The 19694-nt window shown below is 39.4% G+C and overlaps 1 protein-coding gene across 1 annotated transcript in view; it reads right to left on the minus strand.

The window, feature by feature from the left end:
• Window positions 1-3748: 3748 nt before the first annotated feature.
• The window catches only part of BICD1 (BICD cargo adaptor 1), a 105010-nt gene continuing 89064 nt past the window's right edge, over window positions 3749-19694 (minus strand). Inside the window, exon 8 of the mRNA XM_023752272.1 lies at window positions 3749-4234. Coding sequence (XP_023608040.1) covers window positions 4229-4234 — 6 coding nt within the window. The 3' untranslated portion in view covers window positions 3749-4228. The remainder of the gene's footprint in view (window positions 4235-19694) is intronic.

Here is a 19694-nt window from a genome sequence, read left to right on the forward strand (position 1 = left end):
TAAAATCGCAAACTTTTCTCTAAGAGTTCCTTTTGAACCTAGTCCTGCTTTATATCTGCAACATCAGTGCATTTGTGGCAACCTTGGTTGAACCAGCACAGTTGCTTCCTGGAAATCCATGTTTCCCCTGACGTGCCTTTCTGAGAGACAGTTTATGTCTTTTGGCTGATGGAACAGAACAATTATACATTAAACTTGCCATTCTTACCACAGTAGAAAATAGATTTCATTTTTCGTTTTTACATTTTGTAATTACCATTTGAGACTGCAGAGGATTTTATTTAATGCAGAGTATCAGGAAATGTCCACATTTATGGTTTATTTGATCGACATTTCATGCTTGTTTGAGACAGAAGGACTATCTGTACATGGATATTTTCCAAAGCCTGGGAAAAGCAAATGTTGTAGATTGAAGACTCTTTTAAGAAAAGATAATGTTTGAGAGGCATTTACCCCCTTAAGGGAATGCGAACCTTCTATTTCCAAAGTATTCCTGAGGACATTTGTTTTTTTTCAGACTGACAATTGAGGCTTTTTATAGTAAAATTACTATATTCTGGATAACTTTAAAGATATGAAATATAGCTGCAAGAAAAAATACCAACAATCTTGTTTTATTTTTTACCAAATATTTTGGAAAAATTAGGATTGCTATCCTACTTTCAAGGAATAAAATATTTTATGGCTAACCAGAATACTTTATTTTTAAATCTAAAATAAAAGATTAATAGGATTATGAAATCCTAGAATTTTAATACATCATCATAAGATATCTTACCACTTAAGTTAATCCTTACTGGACAATAAATATTTAATTTTGTAAAAACAAATCATCATCATTATCAATTTTGATATTAATTTACCACTGTTAAGAATCTCTTTCCTAGAGCTAATATAAATCCCTCACACTGAAGACTGTTTTTCTTATTCTAGTCTTAATAACAATGTCGATAGCTGGTATCTATCATTGGTTACATTTTCTTGCAGATCAATAGTCTACGTCTTCCTTAGGCTAAAGTTTAATCTTTCTGAATAGGTCTTCTCTTAATTACTTAATAACTTTGATTTCTCAAAGTTACCCAAATTCCTCTTATTGAAACAGAATTGGATGGAAGGGATAGGATTGGAAAGATTAATCTGAGGGTCCTGTATGCTCCTGGGCCCTCAGGCCAAAGACAAGATACCGCTCCTTTTTATTTTATCATTTAACTAAAAACAGTCCTCAGTAGAAAGCATTTCTGCATATTGTCCTTTTCAGTGTGGTAATTGTGCTTACTTTTTAAAAATTACCTGGTTACTCTGCTAACCACACTTGCTAGTTACTTTGAATCTTTGCCCACTGTGTTTGAAATAATTAGACGGTATTTTTGTATTTCTGTAGTCTTTTTCCCCCACATCTCTCTTCAAGTGGGTTTACTGAGGGTTTTTTTTTGTTTTTGTTTTTTCCACTAATACTTCAATTTCAATCATGATATTCTTTACACGTATACTGATTTTTTTTTATCAGCGCTACACATATTTATTCATTTTAAATAAATATAGATGAGGCTGAGTTCAAACTATGCTAAATGATGCCACAGTGTAAATACATGGAATTCTCTCTTACTGCTTGGGGACTACGACCTAATTTTGTGCTGAAAATTAGAAATTTATTTCCAAGTTTCTATACCTTCTTGGCAAAGTTTTGCTAAAATGAACCTTTTTATAGAATTGATGTTTCAAAATAAATATTTCCCATTCTGTTCATAAAAAGGAACTGAAAAAAATTAATATAGACTTGATAAAATTTCTATTGGAAGAAAAAAAAGTGTTGTCTGTGACCCGGCCTTTCACTGGGGCATAAATACCAAGAAAGAGAGCAACGATGCAATACTGCACCGTCAGTGGGATGGCTGCTCTATAGTTATACAGAGACAATGCTTTCTGCTGAATTCCCGGCACCAGCAACAAAACTGATGAGGCCATACAGAAAGATGTTCTGAGGTACTTTTTAGATTGGCGTATTTTCCCCCAGGCAAAACAGTTTTTATTAAAAGTCAGCTTTGCAGCTATACCACTTCTCAGGTCCACACACATAATACTTGAAAAAGAAAGAACAAAAAGGAAAAAAGAGAAAGCAGTGGAGAGGAGAAGCTACCTTTAATTGAACTCTGATACAATCCACACTGTCTCACTAATACTGGTACAGGGCAGATACAACACCAATAAAATGAAGAAGGTGTTCAGGAACAGCAAGGCCATTGCAGTTGGGGGAAAAACAGAAGGCTAGGCTGCCACGATCGAGACTTTATGAAGATTTGTCTCTTTTTCTGTTTCTTTAACCTGAATCTCTATGTATGGTGAAGGTTTCTAACGACTTCAAGTTGCATAATAAACGACACTGTTGAAAATAGCACTCCTATATAAGAAACCACAAACCTCTTGGTTGCTTTGGTAATAGTGACCACAACCTCACAGGTGCATGACTGATGAAAGCTCCTGCACTGTGCTTTATGACTTACCGACTGGCCGCCATCCTCGATGGACCATTCCATCAATGTTCCACCCACTCCCGCTCAATAGGCTGAGTGGCTCTGACGAGATCTTCATTATTAGAGCCCTGTATTGTTAACCGTCGTCTGTGTTAACAGTGAGGATTGTGTTTGTTTTAAAGAGAAGTTACAGATACTGTTACAGGAACAGGTCAAACCGTTATGACTGTAAATAAGTTAAGGCTACCTGACTAGACAAGGAATCAGGGCTAGGAGCAATTGTGTGGGCAGCACTTGATAGTTAAGGAGCCCAAGAGTGTTAGACCTTTCAGCCCAATTAGCTGTTTTCCTTGTGTGTCAGATTATGTGCAAACTAAATTTTGCCATGAAAATCTACTGCCTTCAACCAAGTCCTAAGTTACCCAGCAGAATTTGTAAATGAACTAGGAACATGTATGATCTCAATATGTATAATATGATTGTAGGCACCTGAGTGTTTGTCAAAAGTAGACAATGAGCTAAGGTTTATTATCTATTGTTTTTTTGGCAAGGAAGATTCATTATGAAAAAACTAACAACAACAACACATACAATTTTAATCACTATTTGAACACTTTCTGGGTAAATTCATTAACTGAAGGCGAACTTACATCTATCTATGTATATATTTCCCCCATTTGTATTTGATACCTTTCAGTGGGAAAGACTCATAGGAGGACCCTGAATTTGGGAGAAGTAAAAAAAAAAAACTCTGGTCATTAAATAAACACACCATTTCCCCCCTCGTGTTTTTCAGCCTTCTTTAACGTCATCACACACACATATACACACAAAGGAGCAGCACCAGTGCATCTACTCATCTGCAATTTTAAAAAATTAAAGATGCCGTCAAAAGTTGAATAAGTCAATGAATCATAACATAGTCTCTTTCTTAGATTTACTTAATGTCCAGTGAAGACTTCTAGTTAAAAAAAAATCCAGCAGTTAATGAGCTGATTAGAAAGTAAGTGCATAAACAATATCAGTGTAGCAGCAAAATACAGTTACTGTTAACATTCCGATGCACCTCATTTATCATTTTTGTGCAAGAAAAATGTCCACAGTCTGGCCCATACCAGATTTCAATCTCTATTGCAACTCATACTTAATGGAGCAAATGATACTTCTTTAAAAATAAATGAATTAAGTTCACCCCTTAGAGAAATGATTTTTATAGACATAAACCACGTGGCAAATAAAAGCACAAAATAAATACCAATGGTGAAAAAAACAGTGGAATCAATTTCTATAGCCGAATGTGACGTTTGAGGAAGGATGATTTTACAATATATGTATTTTACATGGTCTTAGGTCTCTCTTATGCTATTGAGATAAAGCCAGTCGTCTGAGCTACGTGTCCTGTGTTCTTTGTTTGTTTGTTTTTATTTCATTGAACTGTGGCCATTTCGTTGCAGAAGTTCATCTGTGACTTAGAGAAACCATAATACGTTGTATCACTCGGGAGTCTGGGCGTTGTGTTAATCTTCTCAACTTTCTTTCATCTTCCCAAGTGACGGGCATTAATCCCACCACAACGTCTAACCACCGAGAAGCAAACAGCAGCTGGGTCTTGGGCAGTGTCCTGGGTGTGGCTACAAAACGTTCACCCCAGATGTTCGTCCGCGGGAGTTGCAGAGGAGGGGTCGGGAGGCTTGGAGAGACAGTGGAGTGGGGCGCACTGCGAGCTGGAATGTGGCGGCTCCTCGGGCAGAGCTAAGTCAGGACTGAAAACGAGAGACAAGCGTGTCAGCAAGGAAGGCAGCGACAGGGGCCAGGCGAGGCAGGCACGGCATGTTCACCGAAACGGAAAAAGAAACATGAACAGAAATTCTGCAGGGGAGATGGTTTACATCGAAAGCATGCCACGACAACCGCCGCTTTTCGAAACCGCTCGCGAAACAGGAAAAGGAAACGTGTTAGGGAAACATGGGAACGCTTCCTTGCGATTCTCTTCTTTCTCCATTTTCGCACAGTCTCGTTTCCCTCGGTCTCTGGGTTAGGTGCAAGGTTTTTTAAGATCAGTCTGTCTCAGACTTTAATGCGTACTGCGGTCCCCGGGGGAGCTTGGTAAAATGCAGAATCTGCTTCGACAGGTGGGACCTGAGAACCTGCATTTCTGACAAGCAGCCGGGGACCAAGGCTTTAGACTAGAGGATTCGAAGTCAGTTCTATGGTAGATCCGGATGCAACAGGATAATTAATCTGCCGCTGGATTGCTAATTGGCTCCAAGGGCTCCCCCTATCTGCTTTAGCTTGGCAGTTTAAATAAGACTGTAGAGAGTTTTAAATAAAGCCTTTTCTATTTGCTAAGTATATAATGCCCATTTCCACAAGACCTCCCAGAGCCTCTGGTTTAAATAAACTCAGACATGCTCAGGCTCATCAGTACCAAGAGAAATAATCCTAAAGAACAAGGAAGCAAAATTACTGCATTTCCTAAGGTAAAACTACAAATCGAATCTGGGTTCAGACCTTCTGAAATCTGACAGGGGAAAAGAAATCCCACTGTGGGGATATTTGTATTATTGAAAGAGATCAGCATTTTCCCATAACTCTGCTTCCCCTCCCCTTATATTATGGAATTCAGTACCATATAATTCATTTCTGACAGGAGTAATGTTTGAGAAAACTATTCAAGGTTCATTGTTATTATTATTACTAGAGGCCCAGTGCACAAAATTCGTGCACGGGTAGGGTCCTTAATGGCTGCCAGCTGCCGCCCCTGGTGGTCAGTGCACGTCATAGCGAGAGATCAAACTCCCGGTTGGTCGAAGTCTCGAGGGGACACTTTGCATATTAGGCTTTTATATATATAGATTATTTACTTATTTATACATAGCTTTTGAGCTAATATTATTGAAGTCAGTCAAAAATGATCATTAAAACAATTTTAATCTTTGGTGCTGAAATGACCCTTCAGGTATGCATGCCTCAAAATATCAGAATTTTGATACGAAACCAAAATTATGCCAAATACCCATCTGCTTGAGGTCACTCTTACTTCCCAAAGTCTTTGACCTGCCATTCATTTAGTTGAAAAGGAGATATGCTCTTCTGTAGAGTTAGGAGCAGCAGTAATAACAATGATTTTTCCTATTTATTTTAAAAACATGGTAGGTAAACAGGGGAGACCTGGTTTCAAAAGGACTGGGGAAATATTTCGTGGCAAGACTCTCTCTCCCCTCTCCAGACAGTCAGACGGCCCGGGAAACGCCGCAGCAGACAGACTTTCTCACAGACCCAAAAGAGTTTCTTTCTGTTAAATCCGCACGATTTAGAATGAGTTTCTTTTCAGGGCACCAAACATGTTCCTCAGCTAATGGCAAGTGGGACAAGGGATACATGTTGAAGGCCGTGTGTAGTTCAATAGAGAAAGGAAGACAAGCATTTCTGCCTGGCCAGCTGAAGTGTGTAGCAACAGCTTACTCACAGGGTCCCGCTCACTTGGCCCAACCTTGGCATTATGTCATTCATGATCATTTAAAAAGTGTTTTCAAGGTGAAGGGATTAAGAAGTACAAATTGGCAGTTACAAAATAGTCACAGGGATGTAAAGTGCAGCACAGGGAATATAGACAATAACATTATAATAACTACGTATGGTGCCAGGTGGGTACTAGACTTATAGGGGGAAATACTTCGTAAATTATAGAAATGTCTAACTATGCTGTATACCTGAAACGAACAGAATATTTAATGTCAACTGTAATTGTACAATTAGAAAAAATTTAAAAATTTTTTTCCATTACTTCAGATTGCTTACATGGTATGATATTATAAATATCTTGTATTATAGTATTACTATTCTAAATTTGCATGAATGCAATCACACTGCATATATGTGGTAGAAGCATATTTTTGGTTTACAGAATAAGAAATTATTTCTAAAATGTAAATATTTGACAGGTTCTAATGATTAGCTATAGGAAAGAATTCAGTTTCAATTCTGACTGCTAAATATCTTTAGGAGCTCACTCATTGTTCAGTCTTTACCATTTACAAGTTTAATTTATGTAGGTAAAACCATGTTGTGAACAGTAGGTCTAGGGACTATTACTAAGTACAAAAATGGATATATCTTCAGAAAGGTTTCTTTTCCCAAGTAAGCAAGTTCTTGGAGAAAAATATGAAATACCAAATATTTCTATGTATTTAAATATTACATCCAACAATGCAATACATTGGGTAACCCTTTCATATTATGGTTTTTATTATCTACTAGAGGCCCAGTGCACGAAATTCATGCACTCGGGGGTGGGGGTGTCCCTCATCTTGGCCTGCGCCCTCTCGCAGTCTGGGAGCCCTCGGGGGATGTCTGACGGATGTGGGGAGTGGGCCTAAGCCAGCAGTTGGACACCCTTAGTGCTGCCATGGAGGCGGGAGAGGCTCCTGCCACTGCCAGCCATGAGCCAGCTTCTGGGTGAGTGGTGCTTCCTCTGTGGGAACGCACTGACCACCAGGGGGCAGCTCCTGCGTTGAGCGTCTGCCCCCCTGGTGGCTGGTGAGCATCACAGCAACTGGTTGATTTGCATATTAGCCTTTTATTATATAGGATAAACAACTTTAGTAATTTAACTCTACACTGGAATCAGCCTGTAAAACACATATATGGAAAGTTCTATATTTTTAAATATGAGAACATGTTCTTTTATTCAAAACCATATACCTAAAATTTTATCCTAACATATATATAAGCTTAGGAAGTATAAAACAATTTTTAAAGTGAGAAACAGAAGTAGAACACCTGATCTGAAATCACTCAACATTCTTAGCATGTTTTGTTTTTCATTGAACAAATGAACCTTTTCAATTCAGGGATAAAGAGTTAACATGGGTGGTTTAAGCACTCTCTGACTTTGCTTCTCACAGCATAACTAAAGGGGGAGTTATTCATCTCCAGGCAGTGCCCCGGTATATGGTGGTGGTTAGGAGAGTCATTGGGCTCAGTTGCTTTAAGGATGGGCGACCCTGGATAAGTCATTTTATCTCCCCAAACCACATTTTCCTCATTTTCAAATGGGTGTAATAACTGTTTACCTTATGGGGGTTGTAGTGATTAATAAGTATAAAGAATTTAACACTTGTGTACGGAAGAACTCGAAGGTTGACTGTGTTAAGTTTTCTGTCAGAAAGAAGTGAAAAGGGCAGTAAGGACATTTAATTTGATCCATTTGGCAGTGGGTATAGGTGGGAAGGAAGCCAGTCGTAATTCCAGCGACTTGGAAAAGGACAGTCTTTTCAGGTCTAAATGCATTTTATCATTTCTCTGTGTGGACCACAATGAGGGACAGTGGAAGTCTGCTTGGGACCATGCTGTATTCATGTGGGTAGAAACCAGAAACATTTGCAATTCATTAACTTTTTTTTTTAAGTAAATCATTTGTGCGGAGGTAGCAAGCAATCTAAATTCAGTCATTTCAGAAGGTATGGGACTGGGGCAGGTAACCATTTAGTCAAACTGGTTCTCAAAAAAAAAAAAGGGGGCAACATGAAATAAAAGTAAAGTTAAAAATATCCCCCAATAGCCGTCTCCACTCTTTGCCCACGCTAATTACAGAGGGCAGGTCTGTGTCTTGAGGAAAGGGTAGGCACTAAGCACAGTTAGCAGCAATATCAGATATCAAGAGCACAGTGGGGGCCAGGCCTGTGCCTCCTTCTCATCCTTCTTTTATAAGAGATGGAACTCAGCCAGCAAAAGTAACTTTCCAAGAATGCACAACTGGTATGTGTTAGAGATGGAATTGAAACCCAAGCAATCTGACTTCAAAGCTCCTTCACTCCTCCCTGGAAGCAGTAGTTACTAAGCACCTGTCACGTCCCTGGCACCCTGTCCCAGGCCCTGGGAGGGGGGTGCTGGGCGGAGAATGAACTGCAGGTGTAGAGCCCATGTTCTTCACCACTACCTGCAGAAAATAGACTGAGATGGGTTTGAACATTTATAATTGCATTTCCTTACGTAATTGAAATTAGTCTAAGCTGCCTACGGTAGACTAATGGCACTTGTATGTTCACGGAGAACTTTCCTGAAGTAAAACCCTACTGCTGGAAGTGGTGGGGGAGGCAGGCTGAGATAGCAATCAGGAGACCCAGGCGCGGGGCCTCTTTAATCATATCCCTTTTCCTGCTGACTCAATGTCCCACTTAGCAGGCTGCACAACTGCCTCAGGGACCAAGTCACGCTGGGGCTTTGGGGCCACTGTTTCTGGGCAGCACCTGTGACACCCCTCCTCCCCCCTCCAGCTAAGTCCCAGCCACCGCAGCCTGCTATAGACGCCTACTCCTCAGACACACATGGAAGCATGTTCGAGCCTGCCCTACTCAAAAGAAGCCTGGCCTGGTAGAAGCAAGAACAGTCAGCAAGTAGAAAAGCCACACCAGACTATAAAAGTTTGGCACCGTCAGAGGTCAAATAACTGGAGATGAAATATTACGGGAGGATGATGAGGTCCTGACGGGGTGCTCCATGCTGTGGAAGTTCACCCAGGGCGAGAATTCATGATGGACAGGCAACACTTTCCCTGGAGTAGAAACTGCCAGCGCCCTCTCTAGCTGAGTGTCCAGGGAGCATGGGGACCTGCCTTTCAATTTCTTCAGTTTATCTCCCATGAAGGGCTCTGTCACTGCAAATATTCCTTTTGGAAATGCCAATTACAAGTTTTTCTCCACCTTTCAATGTCAGCTTTAATGAGGGCACTGATGGACAGAAAACGGAAACATGTTCATAACGTTGTCTAAGAACAGACATTACATATGCTTTATATCCTTCCTGTTTGTTTGCCTGAGGAATATATTCTAAGGACAATGGACAAACAAACAAACAAACAACAAGTAGGGCCAACATCCTCACAATTCCAGGCTTTCTGTTTGGGAATATAATGAAACACTGGGGTAGTGCAAATAGCTAGTCTTGCTAGCGGCCAGGAAAACAAACGCTAGCTCTCTTGGATTTCCATTAGGTCCACATGGACTTCAGGTCACCAATGTGTGTTCATATCACCCATTGGAATAAAAGGTAGCAAGTGAAATGATGTATAGGCGGTTATGGTGTTGGAAAGGAGAGCTTGGGGTGTATGGCTCTGACATGCAGTTGGGTGGGGAGAGAAAGGACGTCTGAATTTACCTGACCGTCGGGCAGTCTTGCCTCCCGGCTAGTTGTGAGCACTGTGTCGGTACGGAGGCAGCAGGCTGCTGACAATCTACAAGAAACTGATAAATTAGACATGTATACAAAGAGACGACAGAGCATCATGTTAGTAACTAAAGCAGTTGCCTGAGAGATTTAGTGAGGAATGTGTATTCACACAGAAACATCTGGATTAAGCTATTTACCCCCCCCCCCGAATTCATGCCATTAGAAAAGACAAGACTTTTTTCTTAAATACCGTATTAAAAAATTAGTGACACGAAATTAGTAATGAGATTTCTCAAGCACATTAGGACATATGTGGCCATTCATATTTGGTGCTTGGATATATCTGAAAGTAAAGGGTCTTTTAATATAATGAAAAATCTTCAAGTTCTGAACTTGCCCGTGATGGTAGTGACTTGCTTCGCACTTAGATCTGCTATTCCAAAATGGAATAATTTCAGGTAACTGACTTTATTGTCAGGACAGCCTGGCATAGTATCAATCCCATAGGTACACTGAGAAAAGCATTTAGAAAAGTAATCTTTCCCATTACTAATAGAAGGATATCAGGGAAGAAAATCATCTTTACAGTTTTCTGAAAATAGATTTCTTGTATTTATCACAAGAAATAATTGGTTAGCAGAAATCTTAGAATGTGTAAATTGTTAGTAACTTGGACTGATGGAGAAAACCAATCTGAATGGAAAATCCACTTTTCTTTTATTTTTGCCATTTAAAAGTATATAATGTATAACTCATGCTAGGTTAACAAAGTGCTAGCTAATAGAAGTCCATGCTTTAGCTGATCAGTTACGTTAATCATCTACTCCAAAAAAGACCACTGGGTGTTCTCAAATAATCAAAGAACAGTCTTTACTGGTACCAGGCCGACCACACTAGAATTACCAAGGAAGCTGGCTAAAAATACATAGATTATATTTTTGCAAAAAGATTTGGCAAAAAAGTTAAAATTCAAGTTAGACAAAAGTTCGATTATTCTTAAATATTTGCAAAATTTCCTCTTGCTAACTGCTTAGACTATTTTTTTTGCTAGCCTGCCTCTTTCCCCATGTTATGTAGATAATATTTAAGATAAATTCTCGATTTACAGCCTTGAATTAATGAGAATGTATTTAAAAAATCTGTATTCCAAAGCTGTGTCCAAGTATCGCTTGTTCTAAAGCCAGTATATTCTCTATTATAACAAAACCTGACTATAGAATTTCAGACTATCAAAATTCATGAAAGTTGATGATGCTTTTGTATAAGATCTTGAAAACACACTAAAGCTGTCTGTGATGCAGAGTAGAACACAATAGAAGGCAGGCTTGGTTTGAGTTCATTCAGGAGAACATTATTGAAGGGACCCTTTAACAAGGTGGTCTTTGTTGGAGAGTAACATTAATATTGCTTATTAATAGGAATGAGATCTGATTCTTGTTTAGTATCTGATATTCAGATTACACACTCAGTAAAAGTCCTTCAAATGTAACAAATATTTCTGTTTTCTCTGCTGTGAGGGATTCTTTTTAACTCTTTGTTTTCTCATTTTGCAGCTTGATTAGCTCAATGATTCCCTTTTGTAGAAACTCAGAGTCTTAAAGGATGAATTCCTTTATCCTCCTTTTATCTTTTCTAAAGGATTTTCTAAGTGATAATTTAGGAACATTTTGGACTAATTTAGATAAGGATTCTGATACAGCCAGGTGTGTGCTGCCCTCCCATGGTGCATTTGGGTAATGCAATGGATGCAAATGAACATGAATCCTTAGAAAACATGCTGGAATCTGGCCTTACGCCTTACATTGCAGGGGAGGTATAAATATAACTCTTTTATAGCAGAGTTTTGGCCCCCATGAAAGGGTAAGCCCTAGAATCTGTGCCAATGCGGTCACAGATTATTCATTTGAAATATGTTTTGTGTTGAAAATTGGAAAACCGGTGAGCAGGACTACAAGGCACTACCTAAAGGAACTGTTTAATATGAGATAGATATTCCTTCCATCTCTAGTGAATATCAGTTTTTCCTTCTTTAGAAGTAATATTCTCTGGATAATTATTACTCATTTTTGCATTTATTATTTATATGTATTTAAGGAATAAAAAGTAAATTCCATAAATAAGATGGTGATAGATGAAAAAAAAGAAATTAAAAAAATAGCTATATGGCTCCAACTCAATTTTCTTCTGAATTCTTCTCAGGTCAGTAGCCTCCAATCATGTCTAACCCCACTGAACAGCCCGTGTATTAGCATGTACTTGGTAAAATGGAAGGGATGGGTTGGGAGATTGAGAAAATCCCTTCCAGCCCAGAGATGCTGTGGGCTTTACCTGAACTCACCAGCTCGGTCTAGGAGCTGGTAAACTCACTCCTAAAGGAACTAGGCCTCGTCTCATTGTAGAGGGTGTAAAAGCTGAAAATTATGTATCTTAAGGAGGAGGCACTGCAGAACCCCAGCAGTCACTGCTGTTATCTGGGCCACCAAAATTCGCCTCAACCATTCAACAGTCAAGTTAAACTTCTATTATGTGTCTGAAACTATGTTTGGAGGTGGGGATAAAAGGAAAACAGAGAAGATACAGTCCCTGGTCAATTGAGAAACACAAGCACATTCAACAAGCAATTACAATAAAAGTGTCATGACGGTGATGATGGTGATGATGATGATGACAGCAGCTCACACTTACTGATTGATGGCCATGTACCCGGCACTGTGCAGGCACTGAAATGCAGGCCCTCCTTTAACTCTGTTTTATTATTCCCAATTTATGGATGAGGAAAGAGGGATTTTGGTTAAGTAACTTGCCAAAGTCCACTAAGAGGTGGGCTGAGATTTGAATCTAGGACTGTATGATCCAAGGGCTGAATTAAACCTATAGACACATCACTGCCTTACTTCCCATGATAGGGAAGTTAGGGCTCTCAGAGCAGAAACAATGAACTAAATCTAAGTGGCCAGGGAACACTCCCTGGAGGTTGTGACATCTGTGATGTACACTGAAAAATATGAGTTGGCCAGGAACTTCTTAACAACGATTACATGTTTATGGTCTCTGCTAACAGTAGTTAAATATTTTACAAGATTAAAGTGTTTAGTTAAAATGTTCAGAACGGAATTAAATAACACTGTGCATTTATAGTATAAGGTCACAGGCCTGAGAAAGGTCGTAGCATACGCAAGAGATTGTTAGTGCCTTAAGGGCAGAGATAAATAAAGGATGTTATTGCGTAAAGCACCTGTGGGTCTGTCTTAATTACACATGAAGAGCATCCTTGTACGACATTCCTCCATAAACAAAGGCCAAGTAGAAAGGAAGGTAGAAAAGAGAATAAGAACAAAGGAAGGAAATTACCAGCTGAATCAACATGAAGTAGTTTCTCCTGGGAACTTTATACTAGTTATCTGTCTGGAATAAGACACTCTGGAGTTCTTATTTTCACTATTCCTACCATGAGGAAAGCAAGTATTTTTGGTATATGCGACAATATCAAAATCTCATATATCCTGAGACTGTTTTCTCTTTAACATTTTTCATGATCCTTGCTACTGAAACAAATGCAGAGCTTAGCATCAGAGCAGGTGGTCTACCAGAATTCATTGATTAATACAGATCACCATATATATTAAGTTGCTCAAGGTCACGCAGCTGGAAAGCAGGAGAGCAAGGATTTGACTTCAGACTTTTCTGATGCTGAGGCCTATTTTCTATTCACTACTCTAGCCGTCTCTCAAATCAACACCAGCTGCCTCTAGAAAATATCAGGGTCATAGAATCAATGAGACATAAAAACTTCACCAGACATAGTAATTTGGAGCCAACCAATGACCTCAAAAACACAAAGCAAGAAAAAGGGTGCAGGGATGGGGATAATATCTAGTTTCTCTAGAGAGGTGGCTGAAATCCATGAATTTCATTGGCGAGGGAGAAAAGTCTCATCATATGTTTTCTCTTCAGGCTTCTACTATTTTAAAACTTTTCAATGCAATTTAGAAAAAGAATCAAGTTTCTAAAAGTCAATGCCCACTGGTGGCTGTTTGGGCTGGGAGGGAGAGCCTCCGGTGGAAGGAGGCAGGGGACACCTCTGTTCTGGCTCCACACCTGGCTCAGAGGGCAGTGGTGGGAGTTGGTGAGGACAGTGTGGGAGAAGGATGATCTGTGGAGGCCACACCCAGTTATGATGAGTAGTGGGGCTGCAGAACGGCGTCTGTGGTGGCCAGATGCTGGGCGAGAGGCAGAGCAGCAGCTCTGTGTGGCAAACGGCCTCCTCCAGAATGGCTTGCACCCAACCCCTGGCTTTCCTGACTTGAGAACTAACGCAAGCCTACCGTTGCAGGAGATCTTATTTTCCACATCACATCTGCTTCCCTCATGACCATAAACTCCTCTGGGTGCTATGTACTTTCCCATGAAAACTATCTCTGTCCCCTGAGTTTTCCTTAGGCCAAGTTCTTTTTCTTTTTTTAAATATATTTTTATTTATTTCAGAGAGAAGAGAGAGGGTGGGAGAGATAGAAGCATCAATGATGAGAGAGAATCATTGATTAGCTGCCTCCTGCACACTCCCTACTAGGGATTGAGCCCGCAACGCAGGCATGTGCCCTGAGCAGGAATTGAACTGTGAGCTCCCAGTTCATAGGTTGATGCTCAACCACTGAGACACACCAGCCAGGCAGGCCAAGTTCTTGCAAGGCACGATTTCAACTTCCCTCACTCTCCTCCTTGCTCCCTGACCATGTCCCAGTTTGTGCACTACCTTCTAAAAATGAGGTGTTCAGAAAGGAAATCGGGTGTGATAAGATGTGAGTGGCGGAGTGGAGTGGCAGAGTCTCGCCTTGTCTGAGACATCCTGCTTCTATGAAAAGAGCAGAAGCCCGTGTGGCATTTTTTTGGCAGCCACGTTTCCCTGCTATTTCCCATAAGCCTGCTTTATTTACAGATGGTGCTCTCAAGCCATGCTTCCTCCATCGTGAAGTTACAGTGTCTGGCACTCCAATGGCATACTTTATGTAATTTTAGCTTTCTGTTCATTTCTAATAAAAGTTTCGCCTTTTCCTATCTGAACCATCTTTCAGATCTGATTCTGTCATCTAGCATATTAACTTCCTCTCCCTTTTATTTCTCTTTCAAATCAGAAAAATGTGATAACATGACCTTGATATCTTTATATCTCAGACTAGAGGCCCAATGCATGAAATTCGTGCATGGGGTGGAGATGTATCTCAGCCTGGCCTGCACCCTCTTGCAATCCGGGACCCCTTGGGGGATGTCCAACTGGCAGTCGGACATTCCTCTCACAATCCAGGACCCCTCGCTCCTTACCGCCCACCTGCTCGCTCCTTACTGCTTGGTTCACCGTTCCTTAGTGCTGCCTAGGAGGCGAGAGAGGCTCCTGCCACCGCCACTGTACTCGCCAGCCATGAGCGGTGCTCCAGCTGTGGGAGCGCGCTGACTACCAGGGGGAAGCTCCTGCGTTGAGCGTCTGCCCCCTAGAGGTCAGTGCGCATCATAGTGACTGGTTGTTCTGGTCGTCCGGTCCTTCTGCCATAACGGTCACTGGGCTTTTATATATATAGATTAGCAACTAATAGTAAGGCCAGGCTAAGTAGAGACAATACTTCATAAATACCAGTCTATGGATTCGGACCCTTTGAACATGTGCATTCAACCAGTTATGAATCCAAACAATTATAGTATCATCTAGAATTTCTCTGTCTAAAAAATATTGTAAAATACCTGGTTAGTTGTTTGCCAAAAGTCAGGTATATTATGTTACCACTTTTCCTGGTTTTATAAGCGAGAGAATGAGGGTAAGTCTAGCATAAGTCATTCTTGATGAACTCATGCTGGTTTTTAGTAATCCCTACCTTATATTGAGCATATGAAACCCATTGCTTTCTAGAAATCTGCCAAGGATCAGCCTAAAGGTTGTAGGTCTACAGGTTAGAGAAACTACTTTCTTTTATAAGAAATTATATTTCTTCTTTTGACACACCTAGGAATTCACCTTTTCATTTTCATATTCTATTTCTCCCTGGGACCTCGCCCCCTGTCTTTTATAAGGCCGTGATTTTTTTAGCATGTTTCCTTCAACAACAAAAAAGTGAGGAGAGGGATATATGCTTTCATTCCTTTCTCATTTTGAAAATGGCAACTCATATATTCTCAAATATTGGCAAGAGAAGTGAAAAGTCATGATACAAAGAGCAAACATGCCTCTTGGTGAGACAGTTAATATCTTTGATAACTTGGTGTACTGTTTCCAGGACTGTTAAAGAAAGATAGGCTTAATAACTAAATCTACCCACCTGGACAATTGCTGTTATAGAATATGACATCACTATTATTTCCAAATAGATATCACTTTGAACAAAAATTTTACTTGTTTGAAGTATTCATTAAGGACCTTTCCGTAGGACAGATGATTAACGGTTAGTAGAAAAGCAAGAATGTTTAATTATTAAAGCTATTACAATAAGAGTTGACAGGGACTTATTCTAAGATAACTCCATAGTTAATGATCACACCCTCTTTATATCCATAGGATATCCTTCTTTTTTCTTTCTGCAAATCTGGCCTTGTTCTTCCAAACTATTCCCTAATTTAGATTTCAGCAAATACATAAAAGAAAGAGCATGCAGAAAGAATGTAGAAGGAAGGGGAAAGGATGAAAAATAATGGCAGCATGTAAGAGTTCTTAAGTGCTATATATATGCAAACACTAGGCTAAGCACTTTGCATGCAACAGCTCTTTAATCCTTACAAAGAAATAGGTTTTGTTTTTATTTTATGAATAAGAAACTGAGGCCTAAGTAGGTTAAGGAAATTATGCATGGTCACTTTCTGTATGGTTATTATAGTGAACAAAATCTTTTTAGTGTTCAGAATACTCAACTGAGTTTGGTTGTCATAATGCCCATTTTACAGATTAGAACACTGTGGATCAGAAGAGTTAAGTGATTTTTCTGAGGGCCCATAGAAAGATGAACAGAGTGAGAACATAAGCCCAGGTTTCTGACTGTCCACCCCATGCCCTTTCAGTAGAATGCCCCATCGTGCCTGTTATATAAACTGACTATGTGCCCCCCCCCTTCATATGTTGAAACACTAACCCAGTACCTAAGAATATGACCATATTTGGAGATAGGATCTCTAAAGACATACTTAAGGTAGGGTGACTAACCCAATCTGACTAATGGTCTTATAAGCAGAGGAGATTAGGAGCTTAGCACACACCGAGAGACCCAGGGATGCATTCACACAGATAAAAGGCAGTGAGAAGGCAGCCATGTACACATCAAGCACAGGTCTTAGGAGAGACCAAACCTGCCCACACCTTGATCTTGGACCTCCAGCCTGCAGAACTTGGAGAAACATAAATGTCTATTGTTTAAGCTCCTCAGTCTAACTAATGCAGAGCCTTTGTACTTGATCCAAAGTGAAAGCAGTTATTACTCTCTCTTACTCTGCCAACTCTTTTGTCTTAATAAACCAACAACTGAACTTCTCTTGAGTTCTTCTAAGATCTAAGAAGTCCAAGGGTTGAAATAAATAAATGTTTTAATTCAAGGAAACTCACATGAGAGGATATATACAGAAGGCCAGAGCACAAATTCTAAGTGAAAATCTGCACTTGAATTTCAGCAGACTTTCTTCTTAGCAAAAAGCACTTTAGAAAGATGTAAAGGTGGTCAAATCGGGGGTGTTGGGGAAAACGAAATCGATGATAGGATGTGAAATTTGAGTAATTAGGTTAGTAGAAAGTACAAGTTTCTCTGCACTGTGCACTGAAGGACAGAAAACTTGCATGATGGTTTTTAAAAGCCTCCCTAATGTAGGAATTCTGGGTATTTGTGGATAATAGCACAAAGGTGCTTCCCATAGTTACTGACATATTTCTTGAGGTTTTCACACAACAATCTATGGGAATGGGTAATGGGTATATCACATTAATTTCCTTCTATTTGCCAGTGATGCTTCTATAGTAATTTTCTGTATCTCTTTGCCTTCCTCTCTCTTCTCCCCACCCCCAGACCTCCCCCCTTGTTCCTCAACTTCCCTCCATTTTAGCATGGGATTCGGGGTCCATGAGAGACCTCTGGGTTTAGATCCTTGCTCCACCACCCAGTGAGGGACACTGAGGAACCGTTCTGAGTCTCAGTAGTTCTATCTGTGAAGCAAGGACATTAAATACCAGTCTTGCAGACACCAGGTGAAAGAACGTTTGGGAAAGCACGTAGCCCAGGGTCCATTGACAGGAACTGGTCATTGATTAGACAGGAGGGACCAAAGGGAGGAGTCAGATGACCTTGAGGTTTTCAGCATCAAGAAACAAAGTAAATCCCATCAACAAGAATGAACATTGAAAAGGTCCCAAATAGACTATATGATGAAATCATTTCAATAAGCCTTTGCTCCTCACATTGCATTCATCTGAAATGGTCTCCCTTCTCTCTGACTATTCAGAACCAACAAGTTTCAGCCTGATCACTCCAGAAGGAAGTATCTGCTTCCTCTAAACTCCTTCAGCACTTATCTCATCTCCACCAGCATTTCTCGTGTCCAGCTTGTGGCCACTGCTATCTGCGCAGTAGACCTAATTTCCTCAGTCAGGCAGCAGGGTGAGGGCGGCGAGGGCCTTGCCTTATAATTCTTATCATTCTTTGTTTTCCCATAGTAGTGTGCCTGGAGAATTTGCATGTGGTGCAAAAATATTTTCTAATATACTGACTACACTTCCCCTAACAGGTCTTTGGACTCGTTTCTTTATTAGTATTTTATTAATGCCATTGTCTGATGGATCCACTTGAAAAAGGGAGAGTTTACAATTTAGATATTCCTGTCATCAGAACCACATATTTCTAATAAAAAGAATAAAAAAGAGGACATATTACCTGATAAAGATTTTAAAGCTAATTTAGTTATATCAGGTAATTAATGAAGACTTTGATGTATACATTTTAAAAATAAATTTTTAATTGCCATATTTAAAATGTGCCCAATACTAAATTATTCCTCACTAAATCTACAAAATGATTAATAGCATGTTACTGAATTAACAGAAAAATTAATGGAAAGAAGCATCAAAATACTTTCTCCTAGGAGTAACAACTTCAACAGTTACATAGTCCTATGGATGCCTATACTTGTAAATTGAAAAAACAAACATAGAAAGTAAAAAATTTAGGAAAAAAATAAGAAAAATTTAAGGTAGAAACATTATATAAAGAACAATAATAAGGAGAGCATGAGATAGAAACATTTATATAAATATAAACAGTAGTTAGAAAAATTCGAAATATTTTTAAAAATGAAATGATGAATTTAATGATGCATTGATTAAAAAAATGGAGATCTGTGAACAACTTTTAGCATTTTATAATCAAACACATAGAGTTAGCTATCTCATCCCTTTTTGCCAGACATATCACATATCCTATTAATACATTCATTTATCAGAAAGTACCCACAGATAATAGAATTATTTCCAACTACTCAGGGGTGCAATCTGCTAATTTATGTCACCAGACACTTCAGGTTTAACTTTACATCAGTGTTTAACATGGCAAATCCCACATTTATATCCTTGATAGTCAGAAATAATCATTATTCATTAAATATTTCTGGAAAAGACAGAATTGTTGAAACACAAAAACATGTCAGTATAGACAATGCAAAAAATATTACTAATAAATCTTTAAAAACATTTGGCTCTGCCTTTACATAATGATAACTGTGTATAGTTTATCACACTTTTGGGACACATATTAAAACTGCCTTCAACAATGTAGAATCGAAGCATGACTTGCTAAGAAGAGGGAGCATTTTTAGACTTTATAGTGATTATAAATTAGACCAAGAATGTCAAACTCGCGGCCCGCCGCATGCAGCCCACAACAAATATTTTTGCAGCCCAGCCAATATAACACTATGCAAGAAACGTTTTAATAAAAATTTCATAACTTAATTTTTACAATATCCTGTTACACATAATTATTAATAACAAACTACAAGTTCGCTAATGACTGATTACTATAATCGTGTTGCATTCATTTC

This window comes from Myotis lucifugus, unplaced genomic scaffold, assembly GCF_000147115.1.
Source record: "Myotis lucifugus unplaced genomic scaffold, Myoluc2.0 scaffold_30, whole genome shotgun sequence".
NCBI classification, from domain to species: Eukaryota; Metazoa; Chordata; class Mammalia; order Chiroptera; family Vespertilionidae; genus Myotis; species Myotis lucifugus.